We start from the raw sequence: 22,098 nt of genomic DNA on the forward strand, positions 1-22,098 counted from the left end.
TTGATGTAAAGATATTTGGTTTATTTAATTTGGGGCGTTTTACTTTATGAAAATGGATTTAAAAAAATTAAATTAAGAAACCTAAGTTAAAATAGGTATATCATCTAATTATTATTAACCTAAAAACTAAATACATAATCTCAGAATGTGACACTCAAACTTTTCTGTTCCCATCCATTGACACGTGTCAACATGTGAAGCGAGGTTATTCGTTCCTAAAGGTCGCTTTATAGCATATGTGAGTGGAATGACAGTGGACGAAATTTTTTGTCCGCCATTGCACGGCTATTTTGTTTTTTACTCTTTCTGTCGTTTCAATAGAGAGAAAGCGAGGAAGGAAATCGTGACGTCACCTCAAAAGGGTAAAAATTGGACTATATACTCCATTCTTTATCTTGGTGAGTGGTCGATGCGATCAAGCAAGCCATGGGTAGCTTTGTAAGTTTTACTTTTTCCACCAAATTTGTGTGTCGTGTAAATCAAATATTAACTGTCATCGCTGTCATTCGAATTCAGAATCTTCGTCAAGCATTCATCTCCAAATCTGACAATCTTATGTCGCGAAATGTAAATATATAAGCCGTACACATCGATTCTTAAATTTAACCGTTCCCGATATGAAAATTATCGGCGCCCGTCGTCGGTCAATCCGACCGTCGACCGAACATTATTCCCGTCCCGTGCCGGGCAATATTGCAAAGAAGTTTGGGTGTGAGAAATTAACCGAATTCTTAAACCATAAACCGGACCAAATTTGACCGGAAAGTGTGTGGGCGGTCTAGAACATTTTGAAATTCCCAAGCAAGTTATTAAAATTTTAGAAAACGATGCGATATGAAGATGACACGTTTGAGGTTATGTGTCGGTGGTCTCGGTCCATATGAATCATGAGCAATTTAACCAGGAAAATAATAAATAGAAAGACTTTGCGGCGTCTCTGTAAGTACATTATTGTAATATTTGAATATTTTTCAACAACTACCAACGCACTTTTCCATTGGAACTTTTAAAAATCCCTAAATTCAACTTGACGGCTGAAAATTTCCCAACGACCACTCACCAAGATAAAGAATGGAGTATAGTTCAAACATATAATTGATTTCATATAAATGTTCATCAAGTGAGCTGTGCATTTGTACCTTTAATTTAGTTACATTACAAAAGTCACATTTATGAAGGTCATGTCCAATAAATCTTTACTTGGTAAAAATACAAAGACAAAAACAAATAAGAATTACTTTAATTTAATCAGTAAAAAGACGTAACGTTGCTTTTGAAATCAGCGATGTTAAAATGGACAAAAACTGAAAAATTAGTCAAATCGGGTTCGCGCAGAGCAAGCAACTTTGAAAGTAGAAGTCACTAGCTTTAGCTTTAATACCAACAGAAAATCAGATTTTCATGGCTTGCTTAGAATTAAAAATTAAAGGTGCTTTTACAAATGCACAGCTCACTTGATGAACATTTATATGAAATCAATTATAAACATAGCAGAGATACGAAAAATCTGACACTGTCAAAGTCATAGCCTTTACATTTGTATTAATCATTGTCCGTTATTTTCTTCAAAAGAATTTTCTGCAAGTAAAAGATTCAATCACTAAAGTGCACAGATAAATACATCCAAACTACAAGAAATAAGAAAATCTAAAATTTGTTCACAATACGAAGATTTAATGCTCTTGTAAAATGCTAATTTTATGACTGACGGGTCTCGAGAGGGTACCTGCTGCAGTGTTTGACCGATCCAAGAATTCTGAATACTTCTGCAACTTAAACTACACCTCGCCCAAAAGTTTTATTACTGTGCAACAGCCTTAAGGGTGCTGTGAAGTAAAATAAAATTCTGGTTTCGTGCAATGTGGGTTGCATACTCTGCAAACGCTGGATCTACCATGACGTCTGTCAAGAATGGGTTTGCCGGGACCCTTCTCAGCGGGAGTTATTGTCACAAAATGCACGTAATAAATACAGCGGCACTTCGTATTTTTACAAGGGTAATCTCCAAGCCTTACTGTTCAACGCCTGAATTTTGCTCAACGTAGGACTGTAATGGCAGTAAAATTAGAATAGGATGCAGTTTATGCTAATCTGAATACCTACCTGCCGGAGAAGAGGATTATAAACCTCTTTTGTTGAATTCAAGAAAAGTATATTTTTGCACAGTACACAAGTTTTCTGGCAAAAATATTGTTCAATGTTGAACCCACATTACCCTCGAAAAATAAAATTGTTGTATTGAACATGATTGTACCTATAATTCCTTAGTTTATTTATCTGCACGTTAATAAGTAATATTTGTACTAGTAAATGATCCATACAAAACTCCTTCAATTTTGATAACATTTTTAAATAAAATTCTTCATCTTGATATATAATTGTTCCTGTACAACTTACAGTCAATTGGAAAAAAATCGAGTACATCAAATTTCCTAAAGTTTAATTCATCCTTTTTGTTGTTAATTTTGATGTTAGCGAGACAAGCAATAGTATAAAAAAAAGCAAATGCAGGCATATGAAATGTCATACCAATGTCAACTATACCACACGCACACAGTTGCCACATAAAATTTCGTACATCATCACTCAATAGTCAATAGTATGAATCGTTTCTTTTGAGTGAAAACTGGTTGTTTTTCAGCTCACAATATTTAATTTTCATATTCAAAATTACTTCCTTCGGTATGAAATTTTTATTTTTTATTTAATTTCCACTATGAATTTATAATACTAGGCACACAAAAAATTTCAATGAAGCAATAGGTATAATGTATTTCAACTTTAAAAAAACGATGCTTGGCCATGACAATCTGTATATCTGAAGAAAAGTTTGGTTAGGAATTCTGAAAATTTTGAAGTCACGATGTTGCCATACTTATGTTACGTTTTTTTACGAATCGATTAAAAGAAATTAATAGAGAACCAAAGTGTGTCCGAATTGTCGAAGTTAAACTGTATACAGTTTAGAATTTAATCGAATACAAATTCATTGTTCTCGCATTGAAAATGTCCATCAATCGCATCGCTACTTAGAATTTACAGTTCCAGTAACCATCACCGAAGTTTCCACGAATTATTAATTCATATTTAGTCAGTGTAAGTGCTTTCCGACAAATTTATGACATTATACCTAGTTACCGTTCCCTTGCCCCTTACGAAGCGGTGCCGGTGGTCGTTGAACAGAAACAGCTGGACTGTAGGACGAAGATACGATGTGATCAAGAATGACTGAATCTGTTGGTAACAATAAAAGTTGGCAAATTTGATATTTACCAAGAAAGGTTCATTTTTGTAATAGCAAAAATATAACTGACATAACCAAAAATGTTCTTAATGTCGTCTCAAGTTACAAAATCCTGTCAGTGCCAACTACGAGACAAAAAACCCGGTACTTTTCAATTGTTTCATTGCCAACAGACTCAGTCATTGTTGATCAGTGATCACGCTGTAGTATACTCCGTACGCTGATAAATTGCACGTTTTTAAATTCTAGTTCCAAAACATCCATTCGAACAAAGTTTCAGGAAACGTATTTTGTTATAAACTGTTGTTGAAATTATGTACTGATTCTTCGAGGAAGAATGTTATAATAAATGTTTTTCTATTTGCGTCGGTGACAGATCTGTTACAATACCAAAAACAGAATCGTAACACCTGAAAGCGGTTCTATAATAGGGGTAGTACAATTTACTAAAGTCTAGAGGATTCTGGCAGCATCAGCAAATACGCGCTAATATCCCAAAGCCGACAAAGGTTTCAATTGTTTTTTGCCAACCATCATAAAATTTTCCAGAATTTTAAAATTCTTACTTTTGATTTAAAAACGGCTCGAAAGGTGCAAAATAGAAAAAATAGTATTAAAAAACCCGTTTCATGAGGCGTTTATTCCATTCGTCCTTTATAAAACTCGCGTTTTGCGACTCGTTTTATAAACTTGGACTCATGAAATAAACACTTCCTTATGAAACTCGTTTTTTAATATAGGTACTATTTTTGGGCGCTATTCTACTTTTGACTGCATTGAATTTATTTGTGTCTCATACCATCATTATCAGAATAATAACTTTGTAATTCGTCGAGGAAACGAGGCTTTCACGACCGATCTGTTCCAAAATGAGAGTTTAGCTTCTGGATATTTTCTGTCAGGTAGAAATGCAAATAGACGGTCAACAATCTTGGAAACCAGCGGAATCTTATAATTCAATTCTAAATAAATTTGTTGGGGGTAAAAGAATAAATTTTTCTTTAAAAGGATCTTATGAAGGTAGATGCTATGCTGCAACAATTAGTTATCACACAAAAGGTCATTTTATTTCTACGATATCTCAGGAATTAAATAATGGTAATATAGGAAAATATACAATGGAATCTAGTGAGAAAGTAAATAAATTACGTCAAAACAGAAAGGTAACGGGTCGAAAAGTTAAAAATCGTGCTTGCAGCACCGATTCAGATTATAGTCAAAACTGTGAGGCATTTAGTGCGATTCTGTTTCAAAATTTAGCAAGATTGTTATTGAACAATATTGATTTTGCACAGATCCAACCAATCAACAGCTTCATATCATAGCAACTGCAACATTGTTATATAGCAATATTGGTAAATTTTAAAACAGAATCGTACCAATTACCAGAATTTCCAGACATGTCTACGGATAAATATGAAAATGCCAAGATTAAATTTTTGAATGAGGTTTCTAGCGTCAACATTTCTGATATAGAACAAAAAACTCGAGGGCAAAATTCAAATCCTGAATGGTATAGAGAACAATCATTTCGACTTATGGTTAGTAAATTCGGGAAAATTTGTAAAATGCGTTTAAATACTGACACTGCAAATACGGTAAATGAAATTTTATATTCAGAAAAATCATCCACTCGAAATTCTGTACCTAAACCACTGTTACATGGAATGCAAAATGAAGAAAAAGTGAAAGAAAAATTCCGCACGTGAAATAATAATTGAAGAAGGTATAAAAAATACTATTATCAAGTACAAGGTCAATTGCACGTCACCAATCGCAATATTTGTTACTTCGTTGTTTACACTCCAACGAAAGAGAAATTCAATTCGGATTTAAAATACTGCATAATTAAAAAAGACGATAGATTCTGGTGTGAAAATATGGAAAATCACTTGGAAGAATTTTATTTTGGGGCTTTACTTCCGGAATTAGTAGATCCTAGACATAAAAGAACACAGCCGATTAGAAGAATACTAAAAAAAGAGTTATAATTTTCCATGGTTTAATCTTCTAAATTTAATTCAATTCTAATTTCTAGTCATTTAGATAAGGAATAAATAAATTTATTAAAATTTTTATATCAGTTTTTGAAAAACAGATTTTTGTTAAAATAATAATACATTTTTTATAATTAAAGAAAGTTGATAAGTCGCACTAATTTAATGGAGATAGGGCTATTGCTGAGGCCTTCATAAGAGCCAACCCATCAATTAGAGTACCTCTGAGGTGGTGCGGAAAACCCTTGTGAAATTATTTTATCATATTGACCAATACCTCCTACTGCGTGCTGTTAGTAGCCGACCAAATTCTAGTAATAACGACATGGATATTATGTACCTCCTTGTTTACGCGCCTTACTTACCGCAAACATTTGGAAGAGTCGTTTCACTTATTACCTGCTGAGACCCTCATAAATCTTCCCTCTTATTGTAAGTTGTGTTGCCTATTTCTTATTTTATTTTAAAATTCGTTATCTATAAATTCTATCTTTGCTTACAAAATATCACCTTAAACAAAAATCTACGATTGTAGCTGAATAGATAACATTAACAGCTACATATTGAGTGTAATTTCAATATAAAAATCTTATTTTCGAGGGAGTTATGACGATTCCCGTTTTTAGCATTGATACGGTTTTTTTCAAATATACAAATATTTAAAAAAATCTGTCAACGTAGCGTCACTGATACAGATATTATCAATATGTAGACACATCGACCGCTTTTTCAGAATTAAAAATGTGGGCTGAAACACGATCCGCGTTTGCACCATTTTCCTCGATTTTGCCTAGTAGTTCACAGCACCCTTAACGAAACTAGAACCAGGCTGCCATACGCTCCTTCGAAGCTTACAAATGTTAAACGCGTGATACATGGGGATGATCGAGATAACTGTGGATTTTATAAATCATGGTAGGAACATCACCAACCCACGTGCGACCCATTAGCGTCTTGTTATTATTGTTACAAATACATTTCGCGCGAAACATAAGTAATTTTAGTCCCGCAAACACATACCTGGTTCAAAAACAAAAAGGCTGGACAACAACAACGTCTAGTACAGTTCAGAAAGCACCGAAAATCACACAATTAGAGCACATAAAAACAGACAGTACTTCTGGCTTCTGCACTCCTCTTTATCTATGGGAAAAGTGTCCCTCAAAAAAAAAACATGGCCGTTCATCCCCTGTCGGCTTCCATCCCGCCTCTAGCGGTTGCTGGTGGTACCGACATCGTTACTATCACGGCTTCCTAGATTAACAAAGAGTCCAAGCCTCTAATACGGCTGGTCGAATTCCTTGAACTATCTGTTCTTTCAAAAGCATGGATTTATTAGTACTAATAAATCCATGTTCCAAAGCAAAAGTATAGAGTGCCAACACTTTAAGGAGAACACACCAATAAAGTTGCGCCGCAGACGCAACTACGTTGGTCGAGTCCATTCTTCGATTTTTAGGGAGGGAAGGTAGAACCGCTTCGCTTACCGGCGTCAGAGGCGTACGTTCATTCGTGATCTGCTTTGCCAGTGTTCGTTTCATTGTTTCGTGATTTCAGGGTTGTTTTCTATTGCAATAAAATCAGTTCTTTTCAGAACTAAATCATTTTTATTTCTTTATTTGAACGAGGTTAGTATTGATAAAAACGGTATCACAATAATTCAAATAAAAACGTATGCCCCCATTTCTGAACGCAAGTGATACGCCACTGGACAAAACTTCACGGACAGATTTGGATGACTCAACGTGTGCGGACTCTAGTAGCGCCGTCTACCAAAAAACGAAAATTATTTAATTAAAATAAATTTTCAAAATTTTGCCCATTTGCGTCTAAACATGCATTGGCTCTTTTAACGATGTTGTCGTGAATGCACTCAAGCATTTCAGGAGTCACCGTATCGTAGAAGTAGATATTGGATTTTTTAAACAATTTTTCAGTATTCCATAACACTTCTAGATGACGCACCTTCAAGGAAACGCGGTACTTTTGGGACACCTGTAATAACATAAGTACATAACATTTTAGTTTTACAATACAAAAATGTCCGATAATAAAATAATGCGGAATCTGGAAAAGTGCCCCGAATGTTTGCAGCGTTTCCACGTTGAATCGAAGGAAAATCGTCTCGAAAAGGAATTTCTTTGATTTTAAATCGTCTGATTCCGCGATAAGTCGGTTTTAGATGACATTAATGAAATCGATGGCTTCTTTGCACCAAGAGCCTAAGGTTTCAAAAGCTAAACCTTTAAATATGTAATTTGACGAAATAATTAAACTATATTTGCTATGTTTGCGTTTGCAAGCCATCTCAGCGGCAAAACCTGAAACTTCAGAAGTTTTTAAAACGTATAACTAAAGTCCATTTAAAAATCAAAAAACCACCATCTGTTGCTTTAGGTTGGTAAAATTTAAAAAACCCTAGGTAGATATTTTTTCATACTACCGGGTGATCAAGAAGGACTGTTTAAGTTGGCAGTACAATTAAGAAATTTTTTAAATTCGGTTATTTATAACACTGCAACCGGATATGTTTTGCTGGTTTATTTGACAAATATCTGATGTAGGTATAGCATTAACAACAGTAAGCCATCAACAACCGAAAGTTACTCGAGTTACACGATTTAAAATACAATTCAGTGTTACCAACTTAAACAGTCCTTCTTGATCACTCCGTATAATAGTAACTATAAATTATCACATTTATTTGATTCAAAATTAAATTCAACTGCTTTGAATTCCGTTCATATTGTTTTATTAGCAGCACGTTTCATTTATTTATTGATTCTTATTATTTTTACTTAAACATGCCCAGAAAAACAAGACATTTAATAAACAATTAACCTCAAAATTACAATTCTCACCAAATTTTACACTAAACAGCGTTGCCGATAGTAATTACATATTGAGGAAAATGCAACGTTGGTGGTTTTTTGATTTTTGAATGGACTTTATCTGCAAGTGTATCTACAGTAGTAAAAATAATATTTTAAAATTGTACCTAATTTTAGGTTAATACAACGTGTTACAACTTCACAGTAACAGTATAATAAAGATAATTATTCTCTTAATTATTACCATGTTTTGGAAATGCAAAACGGAAAAAATGTTCAATATTCGAGCGGATTTACCTACTGTAGAATCTATAAAATAACCACGTTATCTTGCAAATGTATTGTGGGTTGCATTTTCAATTTCGTCATTCAATTAGAAGTTTAGCACATTTATTCAGTAAGTTTTAACAAATTCAAATTAAAACATGTGTTTATTAATGTGTTATAAAATAACTTAAAAGTAAAACCCCCGGTTTTAAATCAGCTCCCCCAAAGGATGTATGAAAATATCATGTACCTTAAACAATGAGTTCATTATTAAAATAAATAATTGAAAACATCTCTTCAGTTTACTTGAACATGTGGTGGAGTCGACAACGTGTAGACAATGGATTCTGCTATATCTTCCGGAAATAGAATCGGACCACCTCTCATAGCTTCCAAGGTACCATCTTTGCAAAAACCTTCTTGAAATTCCGAAATAACCACTCCTGGACAAATACACTGCAAAAACAATTCATACTCAGTCTTCTAAGAGATGCATCACATTCCTTGTTTTATTCGTCAAATTATATTAATCAGAAATGGTTCTAAACCAGGTGTTTTTTTGACATACACATCAACGACCAAAACAATCTTCTACGTTACGTTACGTTACCGTCACTTTAATTCCTGTGTTGTGGTATCTCAACTCCTGCCTCATGTTCTCGGTAAGCGCCGTAACCGCATACTTAGAAGCAGGATAAACATTGAGGTTAGGAGTAGGCAAGCACACAGGATACCTTCCTACGATCGACCCCAAATTAATGACATGTCCAGCGATGCCGTTTTCCCTCATGACCTTGACCGCTTCTCTGGTACAAATGCACATAGCGATTACGTTTACGTCGAAAGTGAACCGCCAGTCCTCAGTGGAGCCCTCTACGACATAACGTAACCACAACATAACTAGTCAAGTGGACTCACCTAGCAGATCCGTGGGTCTTATGAATCCGGCATTGTTGACCAAAATATGCACAGGTCCTACATTTTCTTTGACCCAAGCGAAAGCCTCGAGAATTTCCTCCTCTTTACTGAGATCGCACTTAAGTGCGTAGAGCTCGCCAGGGGCGTCCGTCAAGCTGCACGTCAGTTCTTCAATAAGCTCGACGCGTCTCGCAAGACCCACCACCTAATTGTTTTTTGCAAATTGATTGGAATTAGGTTGAGAAGAGTTGGTACTTACTTTGACGCCTTTTTGTACCAAGAGTTTGGCAGTGGCGGCGCCGATTCCCACACTAGCACCGGTCACGATGGCAACCTTACCTTCCCAACGCTCCATCGTGAATGGGATGATGATCATTCTCCTGTTTATTTTATATAGATTTATGAAAGAATCAATTTTGTCGTAGCAACAGAACCAAAACAGAATTTTAAGCGTGTGAAAAATACACTTTACCACTTTAGGGGTTTTACATAATTTAATATGTTATTGACAGACGATGCGAGGATACCAAGGTGGTAATAATAGGTTCAGTGGAGGTTTAATATTAGAACTAAGTCAAGGTCAGCGTCAGGATCGAAACAGTAAATCTGTAAAAGTTTTTGCAAGAAAAAGTGTCAAGTTAGAGAATTTATTGTACAAGGAGCAACTTTGTTAATCTCTGGAATAGTACACGTCACTTCCGACGCTCCCAAATTGGAACAAGATCACCAAAAACGTAGTGATGGAGCCGCCAATCTTCAAAGTGTCACTTTAAAAATCGTCGTTTGTTAGGTTAGGTTTCTTACCGCTGTCAGTAGCGACCTGTTAATCTTCATCATCGAAAACGACGAGAACTTTACTTTTCTCCCGGACAACTGCAAAGCGAAGACTTTCAGTTGATCCTTCACCTCTTCTGGTAGCTCACAGGACAAGAGTTTGAACACCAGATCCACAGTTTTCTGGTGCTGGAACACACGAGTCAGTGCTCTGAGGAGGTACTTGTGGAGTCCCACCTCGTCTAGGCAGTACTGGCAAGTCTCCACGATGACCATGAGCCGGCCGCAGTGCAGCATCGTCCAAGAGAACTGCAGAAAGATGAAGATGAAGTAGCCGTTGTTGGCAACTTCCACTAGGAGGAAGTACGGAGTTACGACTAGGTGTAGAAGGCAACTGAACATTATGAACTGAAAGAGGTTAAATAGAATTGATTGTAGTGTGGGGGTTGGGAACTGACCAAGATGCTGACGTTGCAGAAGTCGTTTGTTGCGTCGACGGAGTCACCGATTAGTTCGTACATCTTCATCAAGTTGACGACGCGGTCGTAGCTAAGAACTGCACAAATGGGTGAAAAATGGAACAAAATGAAGGGTAAGGTAAGTGTTTTACCACCAAAACTCTCCGAGCTTCTTTTATTCCTGTCTTTGGTCTTGACGGGAGTGATCCAGAGCTTTGTCAAGTTCTTGAAAACTTCCAGTCCCGACTCGAGGCACTGATTCAGTCCTTCGATCCTCTTCCTGATTAGACTGGCGAAGTTCCAGTACGGCATCTCCTGGATGAAAACCATGAAGTACGTCGAGAACAGAATGAAGTACCGCTTCATAAACACCCACAACAATCCACTTTTATCCGAGATTTCTCCCCACAAATACAACTCGTAGGTCAACACGAACAGCACACAAGAAATCGCTATCAAAATAGAAACAATCGTGCGTCTTCTCTCCTTCTTGACAGATTTCTGCGGTACCACAGCATCGATTTTGTGAAAACACTCCAGGATCCTCCACAAGTGCTTGAGCTTGAAAGGGGTGACCAGGATCCCGATGTAGACCGTCACGATTATCTCCCCTAGATCGATCAGAGTCACGTACTTGACAGTGGAGTTGCCCATTCTGACAGAATCTGCAGAATGCAAGTCCTCGTGGAGTCCGTTCATAGAGACCATCACTACAAAATAGTGAAGAGAGACGAGAAGAAACACAAGGATTGTCAATTACTCATGAATGATCCCAGAATGTAACTGTAAACTGTGTAGAAGAGAGACCAACGGAGCTTGTAATCTGAGCCAGATTTCTTGCAGATTATCGGCAGGAATCCGAAGGTCCTGGTTACGAAAATAAATGGCTGAAGGACTTGGTACAACTCGGCCGTCACCAAAACCTCGCCTTTCGTGCCACCTTTGGTGACCATTTTGACGGAAATGACAGCCGTTTTGTTCGTTATTTATTAATAAGAGTTTTTAATAGTAAACACGTGAATTGTTTATGAAGGTCTACGAAATAAAGGAAGCGGTCATTAGTCAATATTAATTCAGAAGATAAACAGTTTCAACCTCAAAATCCGACAATAATAAAATCAACATTAAAATGATAAATGCGATCGTAGTGTTTGCTTTCATTCGTTTAACATGTTCGCCATAATTGCTTTTTTTCTTGGCGTTATCACAAATCAAATTGTGCTCAATTAGGTGGGAGTAATGAGGACGGTTGGAATAATAACTGTGTGGCGCGGTTTTCACATAAACATTTATTTACAAAGTATGTACAAAGTTATACATATGGAGCAAACTAAATTCTGAGACCGGATGGACCGAAACAGTGCTGAGGTCAGGTCAGGTCAGGTGCTGGGGGTAGATTCAGGAGAGACCAAGTGAACCGTCTTCAGTGCCGTTCAGTGCTCCTGACCTTTCGTTAGGGTGCGGGTGGCGCACTGTCAAGGTCGAGTGCGTGGTCACTGTACCAGCATTTGGTTCCTTGTGGATGAGTCCACAGGACTAGAGAGGAAAACTTGTGAAAAAAACCCAGAGTCTTGCCAGGGATTTGAACCCCGGACCTCTCGAACACAAACCGGGCGCGCTTCACACACACCCACGGTGCTCGGTTCTGGTCTTTCCTCGCGGGATGGTTTTAAATGACATTGATAAATCTGTACTTTTGCGTGTTTGTAATGTTCAATAAATGAGTTTTTCACTTCTAACTGGCGCTGAACTGAATGAAAATAATCAGAAAAGTCGTAATGGAACTGATAACCTAAAATGAAACATTTTGACAACAGGTTAATTGAAAGAAAGTCGCTACCGTAGTCAAAAGAGATCGATTGATTCGAGGAATGGCAAACGATGAGAATTTTATCTTTTTCTGGGTCAACTCCAGAGCAAAATTGCTTAGCTGAAATGAAAAACTTATTGGACAAAGTACACCAGAACGTCACTGTTATGTACCTCTTTTTTGATCTTTTCGTGAGTAAAACACGTGATCAAGCTCAACACTAAATTAAAAGTTTTCTGATTCTGAAACAAATGGTAAGACTTTTTTGATCGAGTTTGGTCATGATCTTCACCTGGTTCTCACACATCTGGCAGACTTCTAGAATAATGAGGAGTCTACAGAAATGGATAAATATCCAAGCTAGTTGCACCAAGATTAAAACCAAATCTTCTCCACCTGTCAGAGTAACATATAACATATACAAGTCGAGAACCAGTCTTAAGAAGCAACTCAAGATGATAAGCTGGAAGTAAATGGTTTCAGGATTGTGACAACAGCGATTTGTGTTAGTCTTACGGAAACGTGTACGTTAAATAGATTGTTGAGGGTGTTGATGGCGTCATAAATGCACTCATAAGCTCTGATTGCATTTAGAATGGTCGCGTGGTTCTGCACTGCAAAGAAATTATAAGTTATGGTACAATGTTTTAAGGGTCAAAATGGTTTCTACCTTGCAAGTCGTTCACATTTTTCTCCAACTCTCTGTTGACCAATCTCATTCGCCTCTCAATAAGATACACCAACTGCCAGTACTGAATTTCAAAAACGATCACCACGAAGTAGATTATATAGAAGGGGTAGTCCTTGAGTCCCAGTTCTGAACCCGAGACGTTGCTCCAGATCACGACCCCATCAAAAACCACAACCAACGAGAAGACCAACAGAACGACACATCCGAAAATAATTGTCCATCTCCGGTCATCCTCGCTTTCGCTGGGAGCCACCAGCGAATCAATTTGATCGAACCCGTGGAGAAGTGTCGACATCTTCCCGAAACCGAATGGTTGCGAGATCACGAAATAGAATCCAAACATTTCCAGTTCACCGAAGTCCAGAATTGCGAAATAGTTGCTTTTGGAGACGCTCGACCAGATGAAACCTTGCGCGTTTTCTTTGAGGAATGTGTAGAGACCCCAGAAACCCAAAATTGCTAAAAGATAAGGTGAGTTGGGGTCAAGTTTTGAGAGGCGCTTACTCAGTGCTGTGATTGCGACGTGGTTGCAAATGCAGAGGGGCCAAGACCATTGGAAGGAATACATCGATTTGGTGATTTTCTTGTAAGTCAGTGGGCTTAAGCCCACTAGTCTGGATATCTGGAAAATGGGTTGGTAGGAGTGGAAGAATTTTTCGTTGACGGTTACGGTGCGTTGAAACATTTTGATGGAACGAAGTGAGGAAATGTGATGTAACCAGTAAATCACAAAATCGATTGTGTTTAAAAGGAGTAATTATTATGCTGTATCCTGATTGGTAGGTACTAAATTATTCACTGTTAGTTGATTTGACAGGAAACGATTTCATAAGAAGAGATTGTAATTTATTTTCTTTTATTCTCGTCTTTAACTTATTCATTTCTCATTACTTTAAATACATCCTTAAAGGGCGATGAATCCTTAACAAATAAGTCGAATGACACCTTTCTTTTTTATTCTTCCCGAAATTATTCCAGGCGCTACCAAGAGATTCCATGAATATTCGGGAGGGATAAATTTAACAGAGGAAACAATTTAAATCTTAAAATAAAATAGCGACAAATGAGTGAGAGGTGATAAGCAGGAGGCAGCGGCCAAGAAAGAGAGGGCATGCCGAAATCGCCGAAAGTAAGGAAAGAAAGCAGCAAGAGAAAAAGAGAAGAGGGTAGGACGTCTGAAGAAGGCATGAACCCATTCAGAAAGAGTTCCAGAACGGGAAGATCCCCAAGAAGAAACGAAGTAGGAAATAAAAGCAAGGAAATGGATAAGGAAATGAAAACCATGATTAGAGAGATAAGAGAGGATACTGCGGGAATAAGAGAGGAGAACAAAGTACTAAGAAAGGAATTAGCGGCAGTGAGAGAGGAAAATGGGGAGCTAAGAAAAGAATTAGCGACAGTGAGAGAGGAAATGAGAGGAAGAGAAGAAAAATGGCAGACGGAGGAGGTAGATTGGATTGAAAGAGGAAAAGATGGAGCAAAGAGAAAAGATGGAGAGGAAGAATAATGTTATAATAACCGGAATAAGGGGAATGAGAGGAAATATAGAGAGGAGGGTGGAAGAATGGTTGGAGGGGGAGATACGGGTGAAAGTGAACGTAAAGGAAGTATTTTAAATAAATAAGGATAAGATGATGCTGGCAAAAATAGAAAGTTGGGAGCAGAAGAATAGCATAATGCTAAATAAGAGTAAATTAATGTTGTCCATTGAACTTAAAATAGTTTGAAAATGATTCAAAACTTCTGTGTAGACGATGTTTTTTTGTAAAAACTTTTTCATCGTTTGCTAAATGCCTTTGACCGTTATGACCATGTGTAAAAATTGCGGCTGCCTCAATGAAATTCCAATTTTTCGAATGTTGTCATCGCAAATGCAGGTATAATTGGAAATTGCGTTCTTTGAAAGTTAAATGGTAAAATAGGAATATGTTAAATTGATACGTGGAATCAAATTTCTCTTATTGCGTGCGGTTCCAGTTAAAACTTCGCAATCAATAGCATTACGATGAATAAACTTGATGCGCATTCTTGTTCCATTGTCTAACGCTTCCTTTGTATTTACGTTTCTGATCAGTAAAACGATGGAATTAACTTTCAACACTAACTTATGTCGTGGCAAACCACTAATAGTCAAAGAATTTTGTATTTCACTCCAAAGATTTTTTTTTATATAGGGTGTCTCAGCTGAGACTTTCGAACCTAATATCTCGGTTTTTTGCCAACGGATTTTTACGAAATTTAAAATGCAGATATATTTTAGACCGTGAAGGTTCAATTAGTAATAATAAAATTACCTCAAGTTAACAAATGTAATTTTAACACATGTTTCCTTTATCGAAAATTATGCGCGATTATTATTAGATTGGTAAACATTAAAAAATAGGGTTCTACGCAAACAATTAAGTAAATCACTTGTCTGATTCAACGAAAAGATTAGATTTTGTCGTTAAAAATTTAATGTAAAATTTGAAAGTATTTGAGCAGTTACCTTTTGAAACAATTGATGATTAATTACCAAGCAACATTTTGTACACCCTTTAAAGTCTGTCAAAATTGGGCGCGCTTTATTAGAAACGTCAAATTCTGAAAATTTATTGAAAATACTCTAAAAATAGACAGCGGCAGAAATTTCAATATTGTTAAAAAAGGAAAAAAAAATTGCCTGTGGAGAGTGTCGTAAGAACTTCAATGACGCAGTTCGTTTTCTCGTGGAACACTATCGAAATGTAGGCTTTACAAAATGTAAGGTTAAGAGAGTCGTCAATTTATTTGAAGACACAGGAAGCGTACGTGAACTAAATTACCATGCTAGAATATCCCGATCGTGTTTTAGTCCTTTATGGAAGAATTAAAGCATCCAGTATAATAAATTACGTCCAAATGTTGTCTTTAACTTCGTAAGTGTTTGTAAGGTTAGCAAGATAAACGTCAAATATGTCACCTGCGCTTCTGCGAAAAGGGATGACCAAAATTCTGCAAAATTGCGCGTTTGTTTCATACGCGTCTACGTTTTTGCATTTGCAGCCACGTTTAACACAGTTTTTTGCTTTTTTCTTGCAAACCAGAAGTCTTTCTAGGATGAGTTTTTCCCTACAGCATTTGTTATTGACTTTCAATTTTTTATGTAAATCTTAATTGATTCAACATTTTTAAAAGGCATGTAAAAATTATGTTTTTAAGACTTGGATGATTTTATTCTTCACCGTCTAAAATATCTGCATTTTAAATTTCACAAAAATCCGCTGGAAAATAATTGAGTTATTAGGTTCGAAAATCTTAGCTTAGACACACCCTGTATAAATAATCTAAATAAACTCCCTAGCGTTTTTTAATTTTTTTTTTGTATTTTTGGTATGTAAGTGTATACTTGTGATACATTATTCTTTTTACAATAAAAATCTCTATCAGAAAAAAATTTTGTGTTCTCATATTAGGGCCTTTTGTAGCCTATTCACGACCATTTAATTTGGTGTATAAATTATTGTAATCCTCCGATAAATAAGAGAGTTATGGACTCGTCTACTTTTTTGGGCACACCTGTATATTACAAATACTTACATTATATAAAATAAAATAAAACATTCATTGTTTACGTTTATACACTGTAAAACATTAGTGGAGTAAATGCGGAGTGAATTTGGGGCAAATGCGGAGTGGATGATTTGTAATTTATTTAAAATGCGCTTTGCGCAATCTCATTATGTTATTACATATTTGTCATTTGTTTTTCCAGCTAATTTAATTTGGTTATTACATTCTAACGTAATGAATTTTGATAGCTTCTCGCTTGGTACCCGTCATTTGTTTCAAAATGTAGTGTTATTTTTTTAAATTTTTTTCCTATTTGAGGTTATACATGTCATGCATTGTCGTTTTCAGAATAAAAATCTCTATCAGAATTACTAAAAAAAAGTATTTGAAAAACTTTTTTTTTTACAGTTTAACCTTGAAGCTCTTGGGGCTTTACGTGAATTTAGTAGGCCATTATTATCTTTCTGCACTCCTTCTCCTTATAAAATTTAACTATGCCAAATCTCACACTCAATTTGCTTAAAAAGGGGTACAAAGTTTTTCCTTCACGTATTAATACAGTCAGGAGCAAAAATAACGCAACAATTCGATAAATCATAAACTGTTGAGTTTTGAAAAAAGAACAAAAACAAGTCGATTTTAATTTCAATTTCACGTTTATTGACGTAATATTGTTTTAAGTATGACGTAATCATCTATTTTTTTAAATAGCAATCTATATTTATTTGTCATCATTTTGATATGTCTTTTAACTGTCAACATGACAGGATTTTTCTGAAGTAATTTTTTGTTCATGTTTGATTCTTGTTGAAAACCTTCAAATGATGCCGTGTGCGCCTTTTTATACCTAATTAACCCTCAAAAACTCCACTTTATAGCATAATAAACATTACCTACATTTTTTGCTCTCTTGAATTTCTTTTTTTGGTATTATTGCGTGTCCCTCTATTTGTTTTACCAAACACGACATGCTTCACACATATAATTATTGGGCCACCGTTACCTCAAACCATATAGCATTAAACGCCAAGTGTAAGAATAAAAACATATTAAACATAACATCTGTTTGTTTAACCTACACATTTATCACAAATTTATACCAAATTATAAAAACCCATTACCGCACAACAACCACTATTTTATTCGACCTGGATATCCAAATCACTCAACTATTGACCATGGACACTTTGATCGCCTCAGACCTGTTTCAAGTCATCGAGCCTGTTGTCCTCCTCGCGAGAACTTCAGGATTTTTACCGGTGACGTACGAGAAACAAGGGTGCAAGTATTTGTTCCAACGATCTCTCAAATATGTACTCTACAACTATACTCTAGCTCTCGTTTTGAGTAATTTTTTAAAATACAACACCCCAGAGCTCTACGCAAGATTTTACACTTTTCAGTGCTGACATCAATGATTGGTCTTTGTGACGACCTGGACGCCGATCGCTCCATCAGAATGCAGAATCCAAACATCAAATACATTATATTCTTTGATTTGGGAGAAATCATCGCGACAGTGTTTGTCGGGATTGTGACTGCACCCTTCAAATTAAAATATTTTTGGAAAATCTTGAACGGTCTAGGACGAATGGACCTGATCCTTGCCCCTCACTATTCAACAGTTGACGAACGAAGGCGCTGCTTGATCACAATCGCGTCTACTTTGACAGTTATCAGTTCAATTCTGATTTATGACGTGATTCTGTGGAGTCTCAACACGTCACAACTCAGTGTTTTTTTGCAAAGATTCACCACACTCTACATCACGTATTTTCTAGTTTTCGTGCAACAAATACCCTTTTGTTTTTTCGCCAGACTGATCAGGCGCAGAATAGAAGGTTTGAACTATGCCCTCGATCTGGGTCTAACCACCGTTCAAAAAAATAACGTCAACAACCAGTGGGTTTCATGTGTCAAGTCACGGAATTACAAGAACGCCAAAAGTGTCGACGGTAAAGACTTGGGAAGGATTCAAACCGTTGCTGATCGAAATCATTTTCAGTTTTCAGCTACGACCGCCTCAACGACTTCATGAAACTGGTCGAAGAAACTGATGATGTTGTCGAAGCCGTCAATGACTTCTGCAGCGTCCACACTCTGGTACTTTCGCAACACAAAACAACCAACTCTAAATCACCCCAATTCTAGTTGATTCTGTTGAGTTGTCTACTACACTTGGTGGTCACTCCGTATTTTGTGCTTTTGGAAGTAACTAATCGTGGCTACGTTCCCTTCATAATCTTGCTAATTGCTTTGGCCGTTGTGCACATTGCCAGATTAATCACAATAGTCGAGACCTGCCAACGGTGCTGTGACGAGGTTGTCAAAAACTATTTTTCTTCAAATTCATAGAAAGCTGTTTCAGTATCAGAGAACTGTCAATCTGGCACTCAAGCTACTGACGTGTGAGTTGCTTCCAGAAGTCAAGGAACAGGTGTGGGTGTAAATTCTTCTTCTTCTTTTTTTCTCACGCGATCTCTTCTAGGTCGAAATTTTAACAGTTCAGTTGTCAAGCAAGAAAATCAAATTCACGTCATTCGGGATGATAAAAATAAGCAGATCCATTTTAACAGCTGTAGAGTGTTTGTCAACTGACACTTCGCAATTTTAATGTTGTTATGTTGCAGTTTGGAGGATCTGTCACCACTTTCTTGGTGATTTTGTTGCAATATGGAGGTCTTAGGGGTAACGTGTTCAACACAGAAAAATAATTTCTTGTAGGAAAGTAATTTGGATTTGCCTCATCAAGATCAAAATATTTAATTTTTTGGCAGTGTGATTTTTACTTCGATAATATTTTAGCTGTGCATGGGCTGATTAAGTATATAACCTTGTCATGCGTAAACTGTAGAGGTTATGTTATTCGCTGTCAACAATTGAACTTGATAGGCATTTTTCAGTAATGCAATTTTCAAATTAGCTGTTAATAAAACCTTCTTTTTTCTTTCCGCCATGGTAAAATTACTCAGGAATAGAATAGGAATAAAATTTTATGAAAAAAATCTGTGTCTTTATTTCACACGTTAAACTAACATTTAAAATAAAAGTATTAAAGACGTCAAATCGGTCTAACATGATAACGTGAAAATTACTAGGAAAGGAAGGGCCGGTTTGCAATGTGACAACAACTTGACAGACAAAATCCAACGTGATTGACCTGCAAATACTGTTTGGTGCAAAAGAAACATTCACGTATTTATTTATACATATTATATAAACAAATACATACATACAAGAAATAAATTTATTCCCAAAGTAAAAAATGATAAACGAAACTCCTAACCACTGCAAACATCTTGTTTTCACTGTCAGTGATGTCTATGGTACACCATAGAGATCGGTGCTTGTTTTATTTGCAAAGTTAGTGTATTGTGGGTTGCATTTTCTCTGTTACTTCACTATATTGCATCAGAAATATCCAATATGTACTAATAGAGCCTACCATCTGCAAGTATTTCAGAATTGAACTGTACATAAAGATTTTTAACTTTACTTACGGAAAGTATGAGTTGTCTGCTAATTTTGGGCAAAGCATATGCTGAAAATACGATTTTCCTTTTAATTGCAACAAATAATAAGTTAATCATCTAAAAAAGAAATTCTAAATGCGCCCACCGTAAATACAGAGTGATTCACGAGTAATAATAACGTAACGAAATTTGTGATGCAACCAACAATACACGACCCCCATATCATTGCACATAATCACACATTTTGTTAAGCTCATTATCACTCATGAGTCACCCTATATGGTTCAATGACCTCCTTTCTCACAGCTGCAGTCCTTCTTTTGGTAACCATTCGCGAAACAATCTTAATAAAATTTTGATTCTGAAATGAACGAAAATTAGCACAGATTTGCAATGATTCCAACAACAAACTTCTCTTGTGCATCTGTGTGACACTTCTACAATCACCAGGAATCTACAAATGTGCAAAGAGATCCATATTAAATAGGCATAATTTAAGATTTGTGTTTCGTTGCTCGTCACTATCACATAGAGTTGATAAGGGCAAATTACCAAGTGAAGGTAACAACTCAAAATGATCATTGCAACATCAATAGCGAAACATTTGTTGATTCTTACTATTGCTTCTGTTACGTGCTGATAACTTTGTGTAATGGCGAAAACTTGGTCCAAGTGTACTCCTGCAGACAACGCATGAGAAGAAGAAGAAAGTGTCAGAGCTTGTACCTTTTGTTAAGTTTCTGTTCACGAACTGGTTTATTGCCAAGAGTCGAACTCGAGTCATGGTCACGAAATGCCAGTATTGCAGTTCATGCACCACCACGATAAAATACAGAATATAGAAAGCAAAATAATTGTTCACTCCTGACCAAGAGTTGTTCCCCCACATGTACAAATCGATGACGCAGATAGTCGGAAAGAAAACGAGCAAGAACCGCTGGAAAAACTTGCACAACTTTTGGATTTCCTCGTCAAGAATTGGCTCAATCGCGGCGTCAACTTGGTTCAAGTTGTCGACAGCGTCCAAAACGTGTTGCAGCTTAAAAGGAGTCGATGTGACGAAAACCAAAGCACTGAAGATGACTTCGCTGACGTCGAAAGATGCGATGACAAAGTCAATCTTTCTTGTGAAACCTAGAGCTCCGAACGAGGCCATTTGCATGTCGTTGACGAAGCCCCAAATCGACCAACTCGCTGAAAAGAGTTGTCAGGGAGTTGCAACGATTGGAGTGGACGTACCTAGAATGATTGTGACCGTGACGTTTACAATGTACGTGTTTTGTGACCACTTAATTATGTAGGAGTTCTTGTGTTGGTGATATGTTGCAGGACACAACCCTAAGATCCTGAGGAGTTTGAAGGGAGGTCGAAGAATGTCGAAGAGTTTTGGGTTTACAAGAACTTGCTGGCGAGACATGGTGAGTGTATTTACAGAATTCTCAGATTAGTTAGAACATTTCAGAAAGAATTGAGACCTGTGAGAAAATGAGGTTAAATAACTTTCAGTGGCTATTTTTATCACAAGACGACGATTAACGTCGAGAAATAATTAATACCATTTACATTTCATTACGAATTGTCTCTAAGAATTCTTTTGTAGTGAATAATTATTAAAGATGAAGATTAAGAATAATAATTTTCGACATTGTCGATGTAATTATTTACGATCATTCAACATGAACAAGTGTTACAGAAATGTTTGCAAGAAAAAGCCCTACGACTGATTCCGAGGTAAGAGGAAAAATATTTCATAGATGTTCAGAAATAGACAGAAGTGAAGAACATTCCAGTGAAAGTAATTTGTACAATTCCATGGCCCCTTCTTAGATTCTTTTCTTTTCCCTCTTATCGAATTTTCACCTCGGATAAACATTCAAACGGCCATAGCTCCCTTATTCAATTCAATTTTGCAATACTTGCAGATGGTAGGTTCATTGGATAGGTATTTCTGATGCAATACAGTGAAGTAACAGTATAATATGTGATTTATTGGTTGCCTAGTTATGGCGTTTTAGTATTGAATTTGATAGTGTGGCAAGAGTCAGTGTTGGAAACATCAAGACCTTCTGTGGTGATATTCTTTACTGTAAGTTGTGCTACTTGA

At 36.4% G+C, this 22,098-nt stretch overlaps 4 protein-coding genes and 1 pseudogene across 4 annotated transcripts; 1 reads left to right on the top strand and 4 right to left on the bottom strand.

Annotated features, from left to right (window-relative positions):
* Positions 1-8,940: 8,940 nt before the first annotated feature.
* LOC138128216 (dehydrogenase/reductase SDR family member 11-like) lies at positions 8,941-9,612 on the bottom strand. Its single transcript, XM_069044405.1, has 3 exons — positions 9,517-9,612; positions 9,258-9,462; positions 8,941-9,212 (listed from the first exon to the last, which is right to left on the bottom strand). Exons 1-3 carry the CDS (start codon positions 9,610-9,612, stop codon positions 8,941-8,943), a joined length of 573 nt encoding a protein of 190 aa, XP_068900506.1.
* On the bottom strand, positions 9,332-11,449 carry LOC138127836 (gustatory receptor for sugar taste 43a-like). Its single transcript, XM_069043911.1, has 5 exons — positions 11,250-11,449; positions 10,490-11,199; positions 10,062-10,439; positions 9,517-10,011; positions 9,332-9,462 (listed from the first exon to the last, which is right to left on the bottom strand). Exons 1-4 carry the CDS (start codon positions 11,440-11,442, stop codon positions 9,928-9,930), a joined length of 1,365 nt encoding a protein of 454 aa, XP_068900012.1. The 5' UTR covers positions 11,443-11,449; the 3' UTR covers positions 9,332-9,462; positions 9,517-9,927.
* A 690-nt stretch (positions 11,450-12,139) lies between these two features.
* On the bottom strand, positions 12,140-13,968 carry LOC138127834 (gustatory receptor for sugar taste 43a-like; annotated as a pseudogene).
* Positions 13,969-17,293: 3,325 nt separating this feature from the next.
* Positions 17,294-19,481, top strand: LOC138127835 (gustatory receptor for sugar taste 43a-like). The gene is made up of 6 exons (XM_069043910.1): positions 17,294-18,476; positions 18,527-18,624; positions 18,673-18,843; positions 18,890-18,958; positions 19,010-19,099; positions 19,152-19,481. The coding sequence occupies exons 1-6, from the start codon at positions 17,936-17,938 to the stop codon at positions 19,233-19,235; spliced, it is 1,053 nt and encodes a 350-aa protein (XP_068900011.1). The 5' UTR covers positions 17,294-17,935; the 3' UTR covers positions 19,236-19,481.
* A 7-nt stretch (positions 19,482-19,488) lies between these two features.
* LOC138128217 (gustatory receptor for sugar taste 43a-like) lies at positions 19,489-21,411 on the bottom strand. The gene is made up of 4 exons (XM_069044406.1): positions 21,234-21,411; positions 20,721-21,188; positions 20,406-20,674; positions 19,489-20,111 (listed from the first exon to the last, which is right to left on the bottom strand). Exons 1-4 carry the CDS (start codon positions 21,409-21,411, stop codon positions 19,953-19,955), a joined length of 1,074 nt encoding a protein of 357 aa, XP_068900507.1. The 3' UTR covers positions 19,489-19,952.
* Between the last annotated feature and the right edge of the window lie 687 nt (positions 21,412-22,098).

This window comes from Tenebrio molitor, chromosome 4, assembly GCF_963966145.1.
Source record: "Tenebrio molitor chromosome 4, icTenMoli1.1, whole genome shotgun sequence".
Taxonomy (NCBI): Eukaryota; Metazoa; Arthropoda; class Insecta; order Coleoptera; family Tenebrionidae; genus Tenebrio; species Tenebrio molitor.